This window comes from Channa argus, chromosome 19, assembly GCF_033026475.1.
Source record: "Channa argus isolate prfri chromosome 19, Channa argus male v1.0, whole genome shotgun sequence".
Taxonomy (NCBI): domain Eukaryota; kingdom Metazoa; phylum Chordata; class Actinopteri; order Anabantiformes; family Channidae; genus Channa; species Channa argus.
The window spans coordinates 21,950,473-21,965,294 of NC_090215.1; the positions used below are offsets into that span (position 1 = coordinate 21,950,473).

Sequence of the window (14,822 nt, forward strand, 5' to 3'; positions counted from 1 at the left end):
TCCCCATAGAACCGGAGCCGGAGCTGAGGATGAGGAGAACGGGGGGACAGGGGGAGCGGGCTCTTACCGTCACTTGGGACCGCTGAGAGTGCGTACGTCTGAATGTATCCGAGAGCCGGGAAACACTTTGTCGGGTTGTTGTTGTTGTTGATGATGATGATGATGATGAGGACGAGCACCGAGCGAAGGCCGCGCTTTGCGCCAGCACGCACACACTACGGGAGCACGCAGGCAGCGCGCCAAATGGCTCTGCTCTCACGCATGCGCACTCCTCTTGTAGCGGGGGTAATTCTAGAGGAAGGAAAAACCCACCTGTCTCCGTCACACTCACCTGTAGAGCTGAATCCCCAACCTGAGAGATCAGGGGCCTGGGGATCAGATCTTTTATTTATGCAAATACCTACATGTTACTCACAAAAGTACATCACTCAGAAAAAGTATCTTAAACAATATTGATTATTGTAATTATAGAAAAATATTAGGTTATTATTAAAAACTATGGGTCAAATGTCACTGTTTCTAAAAGTGAAGGTAATTTTAACCACTTTATGTGCTGACCGGTGGTAAACCAGGAAAATACATCAGCATTTATTCATTTTTTTTTAAGGAAAACCAGGACATGTGGCTGATAAGTGTAAGTTCATTGTTCATGACCCCCCTCACTTGACTTATCATCTAGCACTGTTAATTATTTAATCTGTATTTCACAGGATTTTCTTTATATTATATGTACAGTATATTCACAAACCTAGACTCCATTGAATTACTTGTATTTGCTACTTTTTGGAATTAATAAAAATGATTCTAATGTAAGATGGGTCAACAGAACTTTATTAATTAGAAATCTGGAGAATCAAAACTGAACTCCAAGAGATCCTCCATGTTATGGAGTTTAAACTAAACAGTTTCAGTAAGTAACAAAGAAAATGTTTGTCAGGAAATTACATATTGCAACGAGTTTGAGAAACATGAAAACAAGGTTGTCTCAGAGCTTGTTTATTTATAAACTGAGAGACAGGGTAGTTCCTCCTCTGCAGTAACTTTATCTTCACATTCATTCCCAGGACATGTAGTCAACCATTTAACTGATAATGAGACAAATCTATTATCTTCATGGGCCTCACTCAGGAACAGTGCAGACCTTTCTTCATTGTGTTTTTTATTCATATGGAAAAAGACTGAACTCGCGACTTTAAAGATGGAATACAAATATTTAAGTTTATCGTAAAAGTCCCTTACTAGTTGTGATTGAATGTCTGCACACACTTTGCACCTTTTATTGTTGCTTCATATTTTCAGCATACCATTATTGTATTGCCTGTATCTTGAGGCAAAAAAAAAACTAGAACCAAAATCCTTGTTTTAATGCCAATAAATGTGGTTTTAACCCATTTAATATAATTTATTATTGTAGGGCAAACCCTTGATTTTGTTGACTAAAGAACATGTTATTAAAGGAGACTTGTCAGTTTGTGATAATTCAGTGATTCAGAATTTATTTATACTCATGTCGATAGAGTTCGTTGACACAATTTAAAGTCTAACTACACTTACTGATAATTTGGGATTTTATGGCCGATCTAGGGTGTTTTTTAAAAGTTTATCTAATATAATTTATAATTTAATAATGGTTCTAATAAATAATCTAAGACATTTCACTAATTGACATATATTTCTCAAGAATAATCTTACTTGAGATTCTTCCCAGAAACGGAAAATCAAAAGATTGAGATTAAAATTCTTCAAAATAGCCTTTGTCCAACAACAGAAGGAAGTTTTCACTTTATAGAAGTGTCAGATTTAGAAAAAAAAATTATCAATTTTTTTTTTTTCAGATGTTAAACTTTTCCTACACAATCTACACTGCATGTCTGTAGGTTTGAAATAATAATCAAATTACACCAGAGTCTGAAACAGTTCAGAGGAAGGATATTCATAATAATAATAATAATAATAAGCTCTAACATGCCTAGACACATGAAAAAATATATTTGGATCCAAAAGCAAACATCACCCCCTATCATATTACAGACTGCTGACATGGTAAGAACTGGTAAATCACATCCTGTGTTGCTGTTTAATATCAGAACTACACTATCCACAATCCCCTGCAGAAAGCACAGGTACAGAAATAAAACAAAGCTACAGACACTTTGATTCTGTCCTAAACAATAATTGATAAGTGGGATTGTCTGTGATACAAGGGATCCACATAAATATGCAATTATCAGTACTGATCACCTCTAAGATTACAGGAGGTGGGACCCGGGTGAGCGGCCAGCAGCCAATCAGAGAAGCTCATACTGCCGCAGGTGCATGCGCTGGATGATGTCACGACAGTCGTTGAACACACGACGGATGTTCTCTGTGTCAATGGCACATGTGAAGTGAGGATAACAATAATGTTTCCCATCGCCACTCGCTGTGCTGATCCTCTGAAACATGAGAGGTGATGTGTCAGTTTGTATCATGGTGGTGATTCTACAGGTTAGTGCCAGTGTGTAATTGATGTGTCAGCATACATAAGGAGAGCGCTTTTCAGTTTGACACTACAAAACTTGTTACAGTCTCCATTTTCTTGTTTTGTCCTTCTTAATAAGTGACAGCACTGTTTGCCTTTCTGCTAGTGTCACAGAAGACAAAATCCAAGAGTTTGGTGTGATTTCAATTTGGTACATTCTTGGAATGGCCACTTGGTGGAGCTGTGGGAGCTGTTGGATGAGTCTTTGCAAGCCACCTGCTAACTCAATTTTTACAAATGTGAGTCAGCAGCTTTTGTTGTGGAGGTGTGGATTGTCCACTGCTTTCTTCAGCCCTGTTCAAGGCATTTTGCCATTTTTGCAGTTAGCATTAGTTATAACTACCCTTCAACTTTAGAAAAGTTTATAATCTCAAAGGATTCAGCACCTAAACGTTGTGTAGTGGAAGGTTCAAATAATGTCCAAGCACTAATTCAGACAAACATTTTACTTGCGCTTATGTTACAGTTTAACAAAGGTTAACTATATACAATAGGACAACTTTGCACATTAGTCACATTAAGGTAGCACCAGCCACTGAGTTACCTCCTTTTTCGAATTCATTTACACTAACACTGAATTATTACCATTAGGACATGTTACACATGTCTAATGTAAATGTATATAATTTAATTTTAACATTTGAAGCATTATCAATTCATTTTAACCCAAATAATTCACAACAGGTTCATAATTTACTGATGTGACTGACCACATCTTTTACACCTCTCAGACTGCAGATTCGCTAAGACTCTACATTTCTGAATATGCAGCAGCATGCTTCATTGGACCAGTGAAAAAAAGGACACGTCTCACCACTGTTCTGATCTCTCCACTGGCTTCATCATGTTCAAAGTTCTGAATCTCACCTACAGAGTGGTCACCTCTGCAATCAAATGAGTCTAATGGTCCCTGCACCACACTGCAAAAGATCCTGAACTAAACTTAGCTCAGTCGTTCCACAATGGTAAAACAAGCTACTAAACTCTACACTCAGCAGGCTCACTCCCAAAATTCAAGTCATTACTGAAGGTAAAAGTTTCTGCAACTTTCTGTGTGCTTAAAAAAAACCAAAAAAAAAAAAAAAAAAGAAAACCTAAACAAAAGTCACATTTTCACCTTTTTCTGGCCTATCTTGCATTACCATTCCATGAAACTAAAACATTTTCTTCTCTCAGCAGTTTAGAGTCTACTCCCTTCATACCTCACTGCAAGTGTCTGCCAACTGACTAAATGAAAATCATCATTATTCTCAATGTGTTTTTACCAGAAACTCGTCTCTGATGAAGAACTTGGCTCGTGTAACTTTTGGGTCTTCCTGCGTGTCTGCAGCAGCTGGAAACATAAACACATAGAAGGTTTACAATGTGTACTGCAAGTGTTTCTGTTCGTGTCCCTAAACAGTGGTTGAAAAAGTACTCATATCCTTCACATCATTACTTTAGGTGGTTAAAGTATCAGCAGTTAAACCACTTGTCTCTAGAAAGTAACGAGTGTAGGTACAGGTCCCAGTGTAGTGTGGTAAATAATATAATAATCTTTAAGTATAGAGTATAATATTTTATATCCAGCATAGGCTGTCTTAAAGGGCCACTTCATCAATTTCCAACATGCTTTCAATGACTTTAGTTTTCGGTGTAAATGTACATTAATTCCCTTCGACTTTCCTGTATGAAATATTTCTCTGCTTCTAGCTGAAAACTCCTCCAGATGACATCACCCAGACAGGTTTTTCATCATTAAGAGTTTAGAGTAAGTAAATGTGTTTTCATCTACTGTATGCGTGTACTAATACCATCAGGAGGTGCTTGATAGTTGTTAAATTCAGGAAAATAATCTTCAAGTTTAGATTTTCCTGCCAGAATCTTGTCGGCCAAAACGTCCTGTTTGTTCAAGAACAAGATCACTGAGATAGTCTTCAGGAACCTGCAGCCAATCACAGAGTAGAGGGGGTTAAATCCAGACAATTACAGTGCATACAAAGGCACCTATAACCAATCAGAAGACAGAGCACATTAAACCTGTTGGTCCAGATGGATCTGAAGAGGTCCAGAGACTCCCTGAGCCGGTTGGTAGAGTTGTCCTCCCTGATCACCATGTTGTAGCTGCTACTGGCAGCAACGAAGATAATGGCCGTCACATCTGCGCACAGACGCTATCTCAGAACAGTTTGTAACAACATAAGAAGGTGTGTGGAGTATTTCAATTGGTGTGTTTTCTCTCACCATTGAAGCACTGGATCCACTTCCTACGTTCGTCCCTCTGTCCTCCGACGTCAAACATACTGACACACACACACACACACACACACACACACACACACACACACACACACACACACACACACACACACAGGTGTCATTCAGTTATATAAAACTGAGAAACTGAAAAATCTTTGTATTTCACACTACAGCTTAAATATAGTTTTAGTGGTAATTTTATTGGACAATTGGACAATTCATACATTATCAAGCTCTAATTTTACTGACTAGCTGAGTCTAAAGGTGTTTGTTTATACACTGTTACAGCAATGCTCTCTGGGAATCGTAGTCTGATTTCTGTCCTAACATTGTTGTTTATGCAAGCTTTTATACATCAGTGGGACATGTTTCAGTTTGACCCAGCTTTTTCACATAGAGGAGAGGAGTGTACTTAGGGGGTGGGGCTAAAAACACTTACTGAAAGTTAACCTTGTCCACCTGAAACCTGGTCTCAAAAATCCCTGATGTCAAAACTCTGCAGCGCAACAAATCCTACGGGAGAAAAAAAAAGTATCTTCAGTGTGACCCACAGATGAATCATTTTGGATGTTTGGAGCTGATTGGTCAGTTTGTTACCTGATCAGTAGGTGTGTAGTCTGTCTTCCTGACTGAGTCCAACCTGTCCAGAAAGCTGCAACGGACATAAATTCATAAATTTCACATTATAATAAATACTCCGGAGTTTGGTAGAAAGATGGTAAAATTAGTTTGGTTTGAAGATATTCACCAAATTTGAAACAAAAAATAACGTGAAGTTGACGTCATGCTGGTTAGTGGACTAGTGCTCCTTAACTCCTTAGCTCCATCAAGTTTGAACAATTTTTAGCCAAACTTAATTTTTTTTTATCTCTATTGGTTGTCATGCATTTTATGTATATTCATTAAAGTATCTCTACAACTAGAATGTGATAATAATTTAATGAAACAAGTGATCTTATGATGACATCACACACCTTTCACCCCCCCCCCCCCCCCCAGAAACGGAAGGTATGTCAAAGTAAAGCTGTTTGAGTCTTACTACTGAGCGCAGTCGATCAGCTGATATTCGTTTGAACGCTCGAAACACACCCTCACGCCATCGTCCTCCCACAGCGTCTGAGCATGCTCAAAGAAGTCCTGACAAACAGAAAGACATGGTTTTTCTATTAATCTGTGCCCCTATAGTTTGCTCATTACAATCTTATGAGCTGATCCATTGAAGCCAAGCACTCCTTGCAGTTACACACGGCACGAATGCTATTCTACTACCAACTACAAATATCGTCATTATGATCACATGTCTCATAGTGACATGCCAACCCTCTGAGTTGTCTGTGTGAGCTCAAACAAGTCCTATGTCACATACATGCTGCAGCTACGTTCCTCAGGTTAATGCCTCTTTAGCTGAGTGTGACACCATCTGATTGGAAAACAATGACAGTGCTGGGAACTGTGTGCATCCAGTCAACCAATCAGCAGCGGTGTGTAAAGTGAATGGGTTTAGCAGAGACACAGGAAGATACTTGTTTTGTCTTTTTGTCATCCTTAGAGAGCGGAGATGTTTGGTTAATGAGGCCTCAGATGAGACACAGAAACAGACAGCCAGGTGTCCCAGGTGACCCTGTTACATCATGTCATTACCATCATTAAAACAAACAAGCTCTTATCATCTCTCCTGGTGCTGCAGTAAAGGAACAATTCACCTGCTTTATGTTGGTAACTGTAGTCAGACACTTAGATCACCTGGTGATATGTCCCGTTTCAGTAATTTCCCTTAGACTGTGTTGATGTTACACATACGAACTGTGCGAACACCAGGGGGAGGTCAAGAGGTTTACCTGGTAAAGTGAATTCTTTCTGCAAAACTCAACTCGCCAAATAACTGCAGTTTTACATTTCTAAACATAGTCACAGTTAAAGAAAAGGAGCAGAGATTAGACATAATCACTGCTAATCATGAATTTTTAAAGAGATAAGTTCAAAATAATGACTATAGGTTAAGAAACTGTGGCTCACTGGTAGAAGGATTTCTGATGTCCAGCTCCCTCTATCAGTGTCCTTGAGACACTGAACCCTAGTTTTCTCTTGGGTCAGACCAGCATCCTGAATGGCGTGTAAATGAATGAGCGAATAATCCATTTGACCTAGTAACGTAGAAGATTCTTTGATGTGAGTAGTCCATTCAAAGGCGAATTAAAGGAAAACATTATCAGGTCTGACTGAGACTTTATAGCATTTTATCAAACTTTTAATCACTGACATGAAAATCTGGATTTATTGATGTTGAGGAAAACAACTTTTCTGGTTTAATGTTTGGGCAGAGAGAAGAGTGTCAAAGGCCTAAAGTCTAAATGAAGTCACAAGTCACTGGTGTTAAAGTACGAGTGGAGTAAATCCTGTCTTTTGTGATTTTTTCAAATCCTCTGCTCATTTGTGCTTGTTATGAAAATGCTCCAGGGCACAGGGACCAGAGTGGGATTAGATCAACTTCATGATGGCTGACAAGATGACACCGGTGTGTGTGGCCCACTGTCTGGCTCTGGGAACTTTGATTGTGTTTGTAGTGTTCTTGTCGATTGTCACTGTAAGGTGAACTCTCTAGCGGTTTATGATTGCCAAACACTCCTAAACCTTTGAAGTTTTTTTAAAACTTAGGTCAGTTTGGACAGGTAAATACTAGATCGCTAGCTAACAAAACCAAAGGATTTCTTTAGGTCCTTTGACATGTGAGCAGAGGAGCTGGGGATCAAACCAACAACTGCGAGATTGTGGACAACCACTGTACCTTCCTGCACCGCAGTTGCCTACGAGTCTGTGAGTTCTAGGGCCCTCATTAGTGCTTCTTCTTATGACCCTTCTATCTCTGTCACATGCTCGGCGGTTTTTGATCAGTTTGAGGTTGTCAGTCTATTTTTTGGAAGAAAGAATTGAAGCCCACTGGATCTCCCAACAATCAAATTGATTTTTGTTTTTTATATCTATAATTCTTTTTTGTTGTATTTGTCTTCATGTCTATGTACAGCACTTTGGCTAACTGTTTTGTTTTAAAGGTGCTTTATAAATAAAGTTGGATTGGAACCATCCAGTGTTTTCACCATAGTAAATCAGAATGATGCAAAATTACACAAAACAAATTTTACACTAATTTCTACATCAGGTGATGGGTACTGAAGAAATAAACCCGAACAAGTATTGAATCTCTGCCCAAACAACTTCAATCAATTATTAATAGCTGATAGATTCATAGCCTACCAGTATTGATTGTGTGTATGGTGATTTAATTTTTAATTTTAGTTTAATTTAATAAAGTCAAACAAGTGGATACACAGTCTCCAACTGTTTGGTGAGAGTGACAATTAGTGAAGCTCAGCTCAGGTGAACTGCTGCCCAGAAAGATTTGTTTTTTGCTCAAATGTTGGTGGATATACATCAAAGATAGATAACTTTTAAAAAAGAAAACATTTGTCAACTCCTTAAACATTCATGCTGTAAACGGCAAACACAACAAAGAACATTTGTTGTGATCCTAACTCTGTACGCAGTACGGCCATCTTCAAATTTTATTCTCTAGTGTACTGTAAATATTTCTTGGATACTAGCACTTTTCACAGTATGCTGGTATGGATTTTGACAGTTAAAAAGTCCTCAGACTAATGATTACCTGGTAAATTTGTGGCTTAAATGTATGTAGTAAATCTTTGTGCTCATACATGTTTAGAATGAGCAGCACTCCTAACATTTCCTAACCTTAGACTCACTTTGCCCACTTCTGTGGTAAAGAGATAATAAAAAGTAAAATGCAGAGTCAGTTCATGATGTTCTGGACTGATGACATAATTTAATGCCTACAGCTGCTTAACACTGTGTGAGATGTTTCTCCTTTTGAAAGCAGCGGTGGGATTCACTGTGTCTAATAAATCAAGTCCAAATGACAAAAAAATGCTACAGGAGATAATCAGATATGTTTACGCCTATTAGTACATCTGTTATGGGATTTTTGTGACTCAATAATCAACTTAGTCTACACAATTACACAACTACCAGTTTGATGGTGTATTTCTGTGATTTTGTTTGGTGTTGTATAAACAATGGTGTCTGAAACTGAGCAAAAAAATTTGAATTGTAGCAGATGTTAAACAGCAGTTACATTTACTAAAATTACTGCAATGGACTGTAGGACTACTGGATTCACTGAGACACAAGTTCTCAATAGACCAATCACAGTTGTTACTGTGCAGGAACTCAATAGAACCCAAGAGTAGTTAAGTTTTTACCATCAGAGGCAAATGAACATATCATGTTGCAATGTTTTTTCTGATTGTTACAAAACACAACAGTTTTCATTCCCTTTTAATATTAAGCAGGAGAAGTCTGTCAGCACTGCTACTCCATTTTTGGAATTACTCCCCTATTTCAGCGCTGTTGTATCTTTAATACAGAGCTGCACTTAATCAGCCACCCACTCATGCTATGAGAGAATTACAAAAAATTAGGATTAGGAAAGTCAGTCTGCCGCCACACGGTAAACACAATCAGGATTGCTGAATTCAGAAGAAAGATGCAACAAAAAAATGCAGCCCCAGTGTGTTACCTCTGTGTACTCGAAGTCAGACAGCGGCGCAATGCTCCTAATGTAGTCAACTCTGAACTGGTTGTCAGGGTTACCCAGAAGCACGGGTGGAGTCAACACACTCATGGCCGACACGATTGTCTAAAACACACAAACTCTAACATTAACATTTTTAAACCTGAAAACATCAGGCTTTATATGTGTGTTTCTGTGGAAACACCTGTCCAGTTGACCTGTCCAGACAATCCTGGATATATTTAGCATGGCAGGATGGTGTTAGGAAAGTGCTTCTCTATGATGGTCTGGATTACCATTCAGACAGATTTATTGATTTATTGGTTAGAATTTTACAGTAAATTTCATGAACTCTGATGATGAAAACATCTCATCTCTATTCTCCTCTTTAGAAAGGTTCCTACAGATGGGCATGAAGCCTCTGACATCGAAGACAAACTGCAGTTATTACCAATGTTTAATTGGTGATATGTGTCAAACAGAAACAAGTCTACAATACGTCTACAGTCAGTGATGTGATACAGATCATGTGACTTACCACTATGGCATCTTTGACATTCTTCCTGATGTCCTGAATCTTCTGCTGCTTCTCTCTGGAAAACAGACAAACGTATCTCTTGGATTAACCCTGGTAGGTGGTAAACTCTAAATGACATGGAAATGTTTTGTTTGTTTGTTTTGAAGAGAATAAAGAGGATTTCCCCTGCAGGATTTTCTTTTAATGAGTATAACCAAAATTATAAATTGATGTACCTGCAAGACAGTTAGACATGTGAAAAAAAACTAAAGCCTCAAAAATAAACATTTAAAACATTTGAAAATAAACAGCAAAGAAAGAACACTAACCATAACCACGTTAATATTGATGTTATTAAATATGAATATCACTTTCTCTTAAATAGGAATATTCAATAATCAAGCTTCATTTCTGAAAATGAGAATCCATGAATCCTCAACACCAGTTCAGCAGTTTCTGCAGCAGCAAACACCACATGCTCCCACTTGCTTGTCATTCTTTAATCAGACATGATTCATTAATCCAAACTGTTCAGTTTAGACTCATCGCTTTCTAAACTAGACTTCCAGAACCTAACAGGTCTGTCCAAATGTTTTCTTTCATGTTAATCTCAGGTTTCTATTTGCTTGTTGACCAAGAATGGACTACAGCAAGGCTTTCCAAACTATCCTATACTCCCAAACAGTCTTTTAATACAATCATACTGTAGTTCCTGCCTTCATCAGTTGTGATTTAGATGTCATTCCACCTATATAAAGTTAAACAAGAGAGTCAGAAAATAAAAAGATAGATTACTCATTAGGAAGCACTTCATATGGTTGCTTTGCTACGCAGATGACGCCCAGCTATATATTTCTATGAAACAAGAAGAAACAAGCCTAACGGATATAAATACCTGGATGTCCTGTAATTTCCTCTAAAGTTAGACAAATCTGAATTACTTGGAACTAATGCCCTCAGAAACATACAGTCGTTGGCATAACTTGGAGCTCCAGTCCTACTGTGAGGAATCTTGGAGTTATATTTGACCAGGATTTGTCCTTTACCTCACACATAAAACAAATCTCTGGAACAGTTTTTAATACTTATTTTACAATTTCTTCCTTACACTCAAAGACCTTAGTAGTCAAGCTCCATTGTGTCTTTAAGACCTCATAGTATCCCAGGAGACCACTTCACTCTCAGTGCAGGACGAAGTGTGGTTCTGCTGGTACAAATGTTCCTTCATCATCAGAAGCAACAAAAATTGTTGAGGGGGAAAGGAAATTACATTAAAATAATGAAAATGATATCAGTGCCAAATGTTTGCATCCCTTTTTATAAATCCTTTGTATAATTAGCTTTAAAATCACGTGTCTACTCTTTAAACAAAACGCTGTCAATGTCTGTCTAGGTTACTTTTTTGCAGCAACAAAAACTGCAGGGTCAGAAAATTAGCTTTAAGAAGACCTTTGTAAGGCTGGAGTTTGTTTAGGGATACCATTACCTGTGAAGATCATAATCCAGAAATGGAAGAAATGTGGACACACTAAGACGCCACCAAGAAAAGGAAGATCAACAAAAATAACTGAAGAAGGCGCTAAGAAAACTTGCAGGGGGGACAGCAGGTGACCTGACAAGGCCTTAGAGGCAACAGGAATAATTGGAGTATACTGAGGTTTTACACTCATCAGTAAAATGGGAGGCAGAGCCTTTAGCTATTGAGCTCCTCTACTAAATAACAGACATGATCTACTTATAGGTTATAGTCAGAGCTGGCTCCCTACAATGCACTGAACTCCTCTCACAATGCATTTATATGTCACCACAGCATGACATTTGTGTCCTTCTCCCTCTTTGTACCTTCCTGCAGGGGTAAAAACCTGCCCAGAGTTTGGTTTTTGCTTTTTGTCGCTCTTAATTTTTTAGGCTTTAGGCTTTACTATGCAAAGTGCCATAAGATACTGAAAAGAATTATTTCATTTTACTTTTGTTTGTTAAAATGAGACCAACTTATCAAGTTTTAATCGGAAGATATTTGATGTTCAATCTTAATAATAATATATAATGAATTAAACTAAAACTATTATTGATCATTGATATCAAACTTGGTACGCAACCGGAAGTAGTAACATCGGAAAATGACTTGAAAGTTTGACTCACTCAGAGTTGAAGCCGTCAACATGAAGAATCTTCATCTGCTTCACAATGGTGCTTTTACCTGATTCACCTGCACCTGCACACAGACAGGTGAAGAGAGAGATTTTTAAAAAGAAAGAAAAGGAAATAAGAGTGTAATAAATAAAGGCACACAGATGTCTCACCCAGCAGTAACAGTCTGTGGGTAGCTTTGTATGTCTGTCTCTCCTTCTGTAGCTGTCTCTCAATCTTCTTGTTTGCTTCTCTCTTTGCTTTTTCATCCAGTCGTTCTTCCTCTGTTTTCCCTCCCAGACAGCCCATCTCAACTGAAAGCACACAAACCAGTTATTGAAACCAGAAAACAATTACAAACATCACTTTAAAAAATGTTTTAGATTGTTTTTTTTCAGGTTAGATTTAAGTTTAGGTAAATATAAATTTATTTTTAGTTCTTAATCTAAACTAAAGTTTATATATAAAGTTATATAAACTGAAGTTTAGATTAAGTTGAGTTTCTGTGTTGTTTTATTTGTTATTGTCAAACATACATCATAACTGTCATTACATCACTGCTGACACCAGGTAAAGTCAGTGACATCATTATGTAATTGTGTAATGTGCTTAACTGAATTATTCTGAATTTATTTAACTATCAGAAAATATTAGATTTTAACATAAAATATATTTACTTTGTATTCAAATGTATGATTCCCAACAGTTCTACTGAGTGTCTGTACTAAAGGACAAAAGACAGTAAGAAAATAATGAAAATAAGAGAAAAACACAAAAAAGGAAAATGGTGAACAAGAAGCACTTTTAATGTTGTTTTTTAAAAATTAATATTGGATTATTTTCCATAAATTTACTAGCCAACTAATATTTTTATTGCAGCACTTTTACTTAAATAATGAACTATAAAACCTCTGCCAACACCCATCAAACTGTTAAACCAGGTTCTAAGTAAATGATTACAGTACAGATCTAGTGGCACCAACCTGCAGCTGTTGGTGTCTCAGAAGGTCCAGGTGCAAATTAGTCCATCCATCAAACTCCACATAGGAGAAACAAAAACAAAACCCTGCAGATCCTCAGTTAATCAGCATCCTTCTGAGTCCAGATATGGGTTTACATCAAAACCAGTCCAGTTGCACATAAGGTCTAGTTCAGAGGGACAGAACCAGTTGTCCTGATGTTTTTCTTTTGACTAGGGAGGAGAGAAACACCTGAACTGCTCTCCCTCAGATCCCCCACCCACCCACTCCCTGGTCTCTAACAGCTCCTCATTAGCATCTCTGTGATTTCTCTTTGGGGGATTTCACTGTTTTTCCTCTGGTGTCACTTTGCTGCCTGACAACCAGCAGCTTGCTCCACAAACACCAACTGGTTTTTCTTCTAGTTCCAGTGTGGATTCTGCTGGACCAGAAACAAGTCTGGACCAGCAGATAGACCCTTATGCAGACAGTCCAAGGAGTGACCAGGTTTTGACTGAAGTCAGAGGGATAAATATATAAACAGTAAATATGTAGACCACCACAGACTGTTTTAAGGGTTTGGGCAAACTTGATATGAACTTTGTAGGAATTACAATAAATTTTATAATAAGTGAAGTTTGGAAACTGATTTTGGGTTATACATGCATAAATTGTTTCACCAAGCCCTTAAATTATGCCAACACTTTGCACATTAACCACATCTTGACTGGTGAAATTAATTGTGGTTGCATATATGGACAAATCATTTATTTTTTTAATAATGTGAAGAGCTCAGCAATGTATTTGTTTCCACCTATGTCTCTGTGAAACTTCTAGACATGTTACAAGTTAACTTCAGGTCAGAGTTGGAGAGTTTAAACAGAGAAAACTAAATTCACTGACTTTGTTCTCATTGGTTTTATTCATTTTGTGCAGAGAAGTTTTTTTCTGTCCTCAGGGGAGGAAGTGATGCTTTAACTCAACTGAAAACAATCACTGAAATTTGAATAGAGTCTGGTGAGTGACGTGATCCAACAAATAAACAGCAGTGAGGTTATTCTGGATCTGATCACTGTCCCTTGTGACAGATGGCAGTTCAAACTGAATCACGTAACTGGAAAGGTTAAGTCGTTTGGACAAGCTCTTCTCTTTCTTCACTGGCCAGACAGCTCCTCCACCCCTCCTTCCACCAATGCCTTCAACCTGAGGCAACAAAAAACAGATCCTGAAACAAGATCAGAACTTCATCTTCCGTCTAACATAATTCAAACAAGATCCTGGCATTCTGAACAGGTGTAAACCCAGATTATGACAGGGTAAGAACCAGTAAAAAGAGATGTGAACCAATCAAACTGACTTCTTCTGGTGTTCATCACAAAAGGAGCTGAGTCGTTGCACCTCAGACTGGAAAAAACTCTGCAAGACAAATGGTCAAAGTCAGTCCTGGATCAGGTCTGAGAAACTAATATTATGACTAAAATATTTTCTCAGCAAACATCTCTAGGTTTTGTTGGTATTCAAAATAAATAGATTTTCTTTAAAACACTGAGTTTTTCTTGAAATACTGACATTTCAGACAAAACCTTTGTTCTCGAAATATTTCAATTTATTTTTTCATTATATGTGAAATATAACTAATTTAGAGATTGAATTGACCAGCAAACATGTCAACACGTGTTTATTCCTAAAACAGCAACAGAAGTATTGCTACGGTAATACTGTAATACAACTGTAGTGTCAGTACCAGGATCTGCGTGTTGATGGAGTTCAGGTTTGTTGAGTATTCTTCGAGTCGGTTCAATTGATCAGTGACGCTTTTCTCAAACCTCTGGAGCAACAACAGCCTACAAATACACGGGTTAAGATTAATGA

The 14,822-nt window shown here is 37.8% G+C and overlaps 1 protein-coding gene across 3 annotated transcripts; it reads right to left on the reverse strand.

The window, feature by feature from the left end:
• Positions 1-659: 659 nt before the first annotated feature.
• LOC137104434 (guanine nucleotide-binding protein G(olf) subunit alpha-like) lies at positions 660-14,103 on the reverse strand. 3 transcript variants are annotated; one of them, XM_067485616.1, is made up of 14 exons: positions 12,975-14,103; positions 12,669-12,715; positions 12,165-12,305; positions 12,004-12,076; positions 9,883-9,937; positions 9,351-9,470; positions 5,799-5,896; positions 5,357-5,411; positions 5,199-5,272; positions 4,745-4,803; positions 4,541-4,661; positions 4,315-4,445; positions 3,787-3,854; positions 660-2,435 (listed from the first exon to the last, which is right to left on the reverse strand). In XM_067485616.1, the coding sequence occupies exons 3-14, from the start codon at positions 12,298-12,300 to the stop codon at positions 2,289-2,291; spliced, it is 1,137 nt and encodes a 378-aa protein (XP_067341717.1). In that variant the 5' UTR covers positions 12,301-12,305; positions 12,669-12,715; positions 12,975-14,103; the 3' UTR covers positions 660-2,288. The 3 variants fall into 3 exon arrangements, with proteins under 3 accessions (XP_067341717.1, XP_067341716.1, XP_067341719.1); XM_067485615.1 differs by lacking the exon at positions 12,669-12,715; XM_067485618.1 differs by lacking the exons at positions 12,004-12,076; positions 12,165-12,305; positions 12,669-12,715; positions 12,975-14,103 and adding an exon at positions 10,970-11,086.
• Positions 14,104-14,822: the final 719 nt, after the last annotated feature.

Bases quoted from the DNA above. Each gene is read 5' to 3' on its own strand.
- LOC137104434 (XM_067485615.1), bottom strand. From the start codon at position 12,300: ATGGGCTGTCTGGGAGGGAAAACAGAGGAAGAACGACTGGATGAAAAA. The intron at 5,412-5,798 runs GTAAGACTCAAA...TGTCCGTTGCAG, and splicing joins CTGATCGACTGCGCTCAGTA to CTTTCTGGACAGGTTGGACT. The intron at 4,662-4,744 runs GTGAGAGAAAAC...GTCTGTGCGCAG, and splicing joins GTGGATCCAGTGCTTCAATG to ATGTGACGGCCATTATCTTC.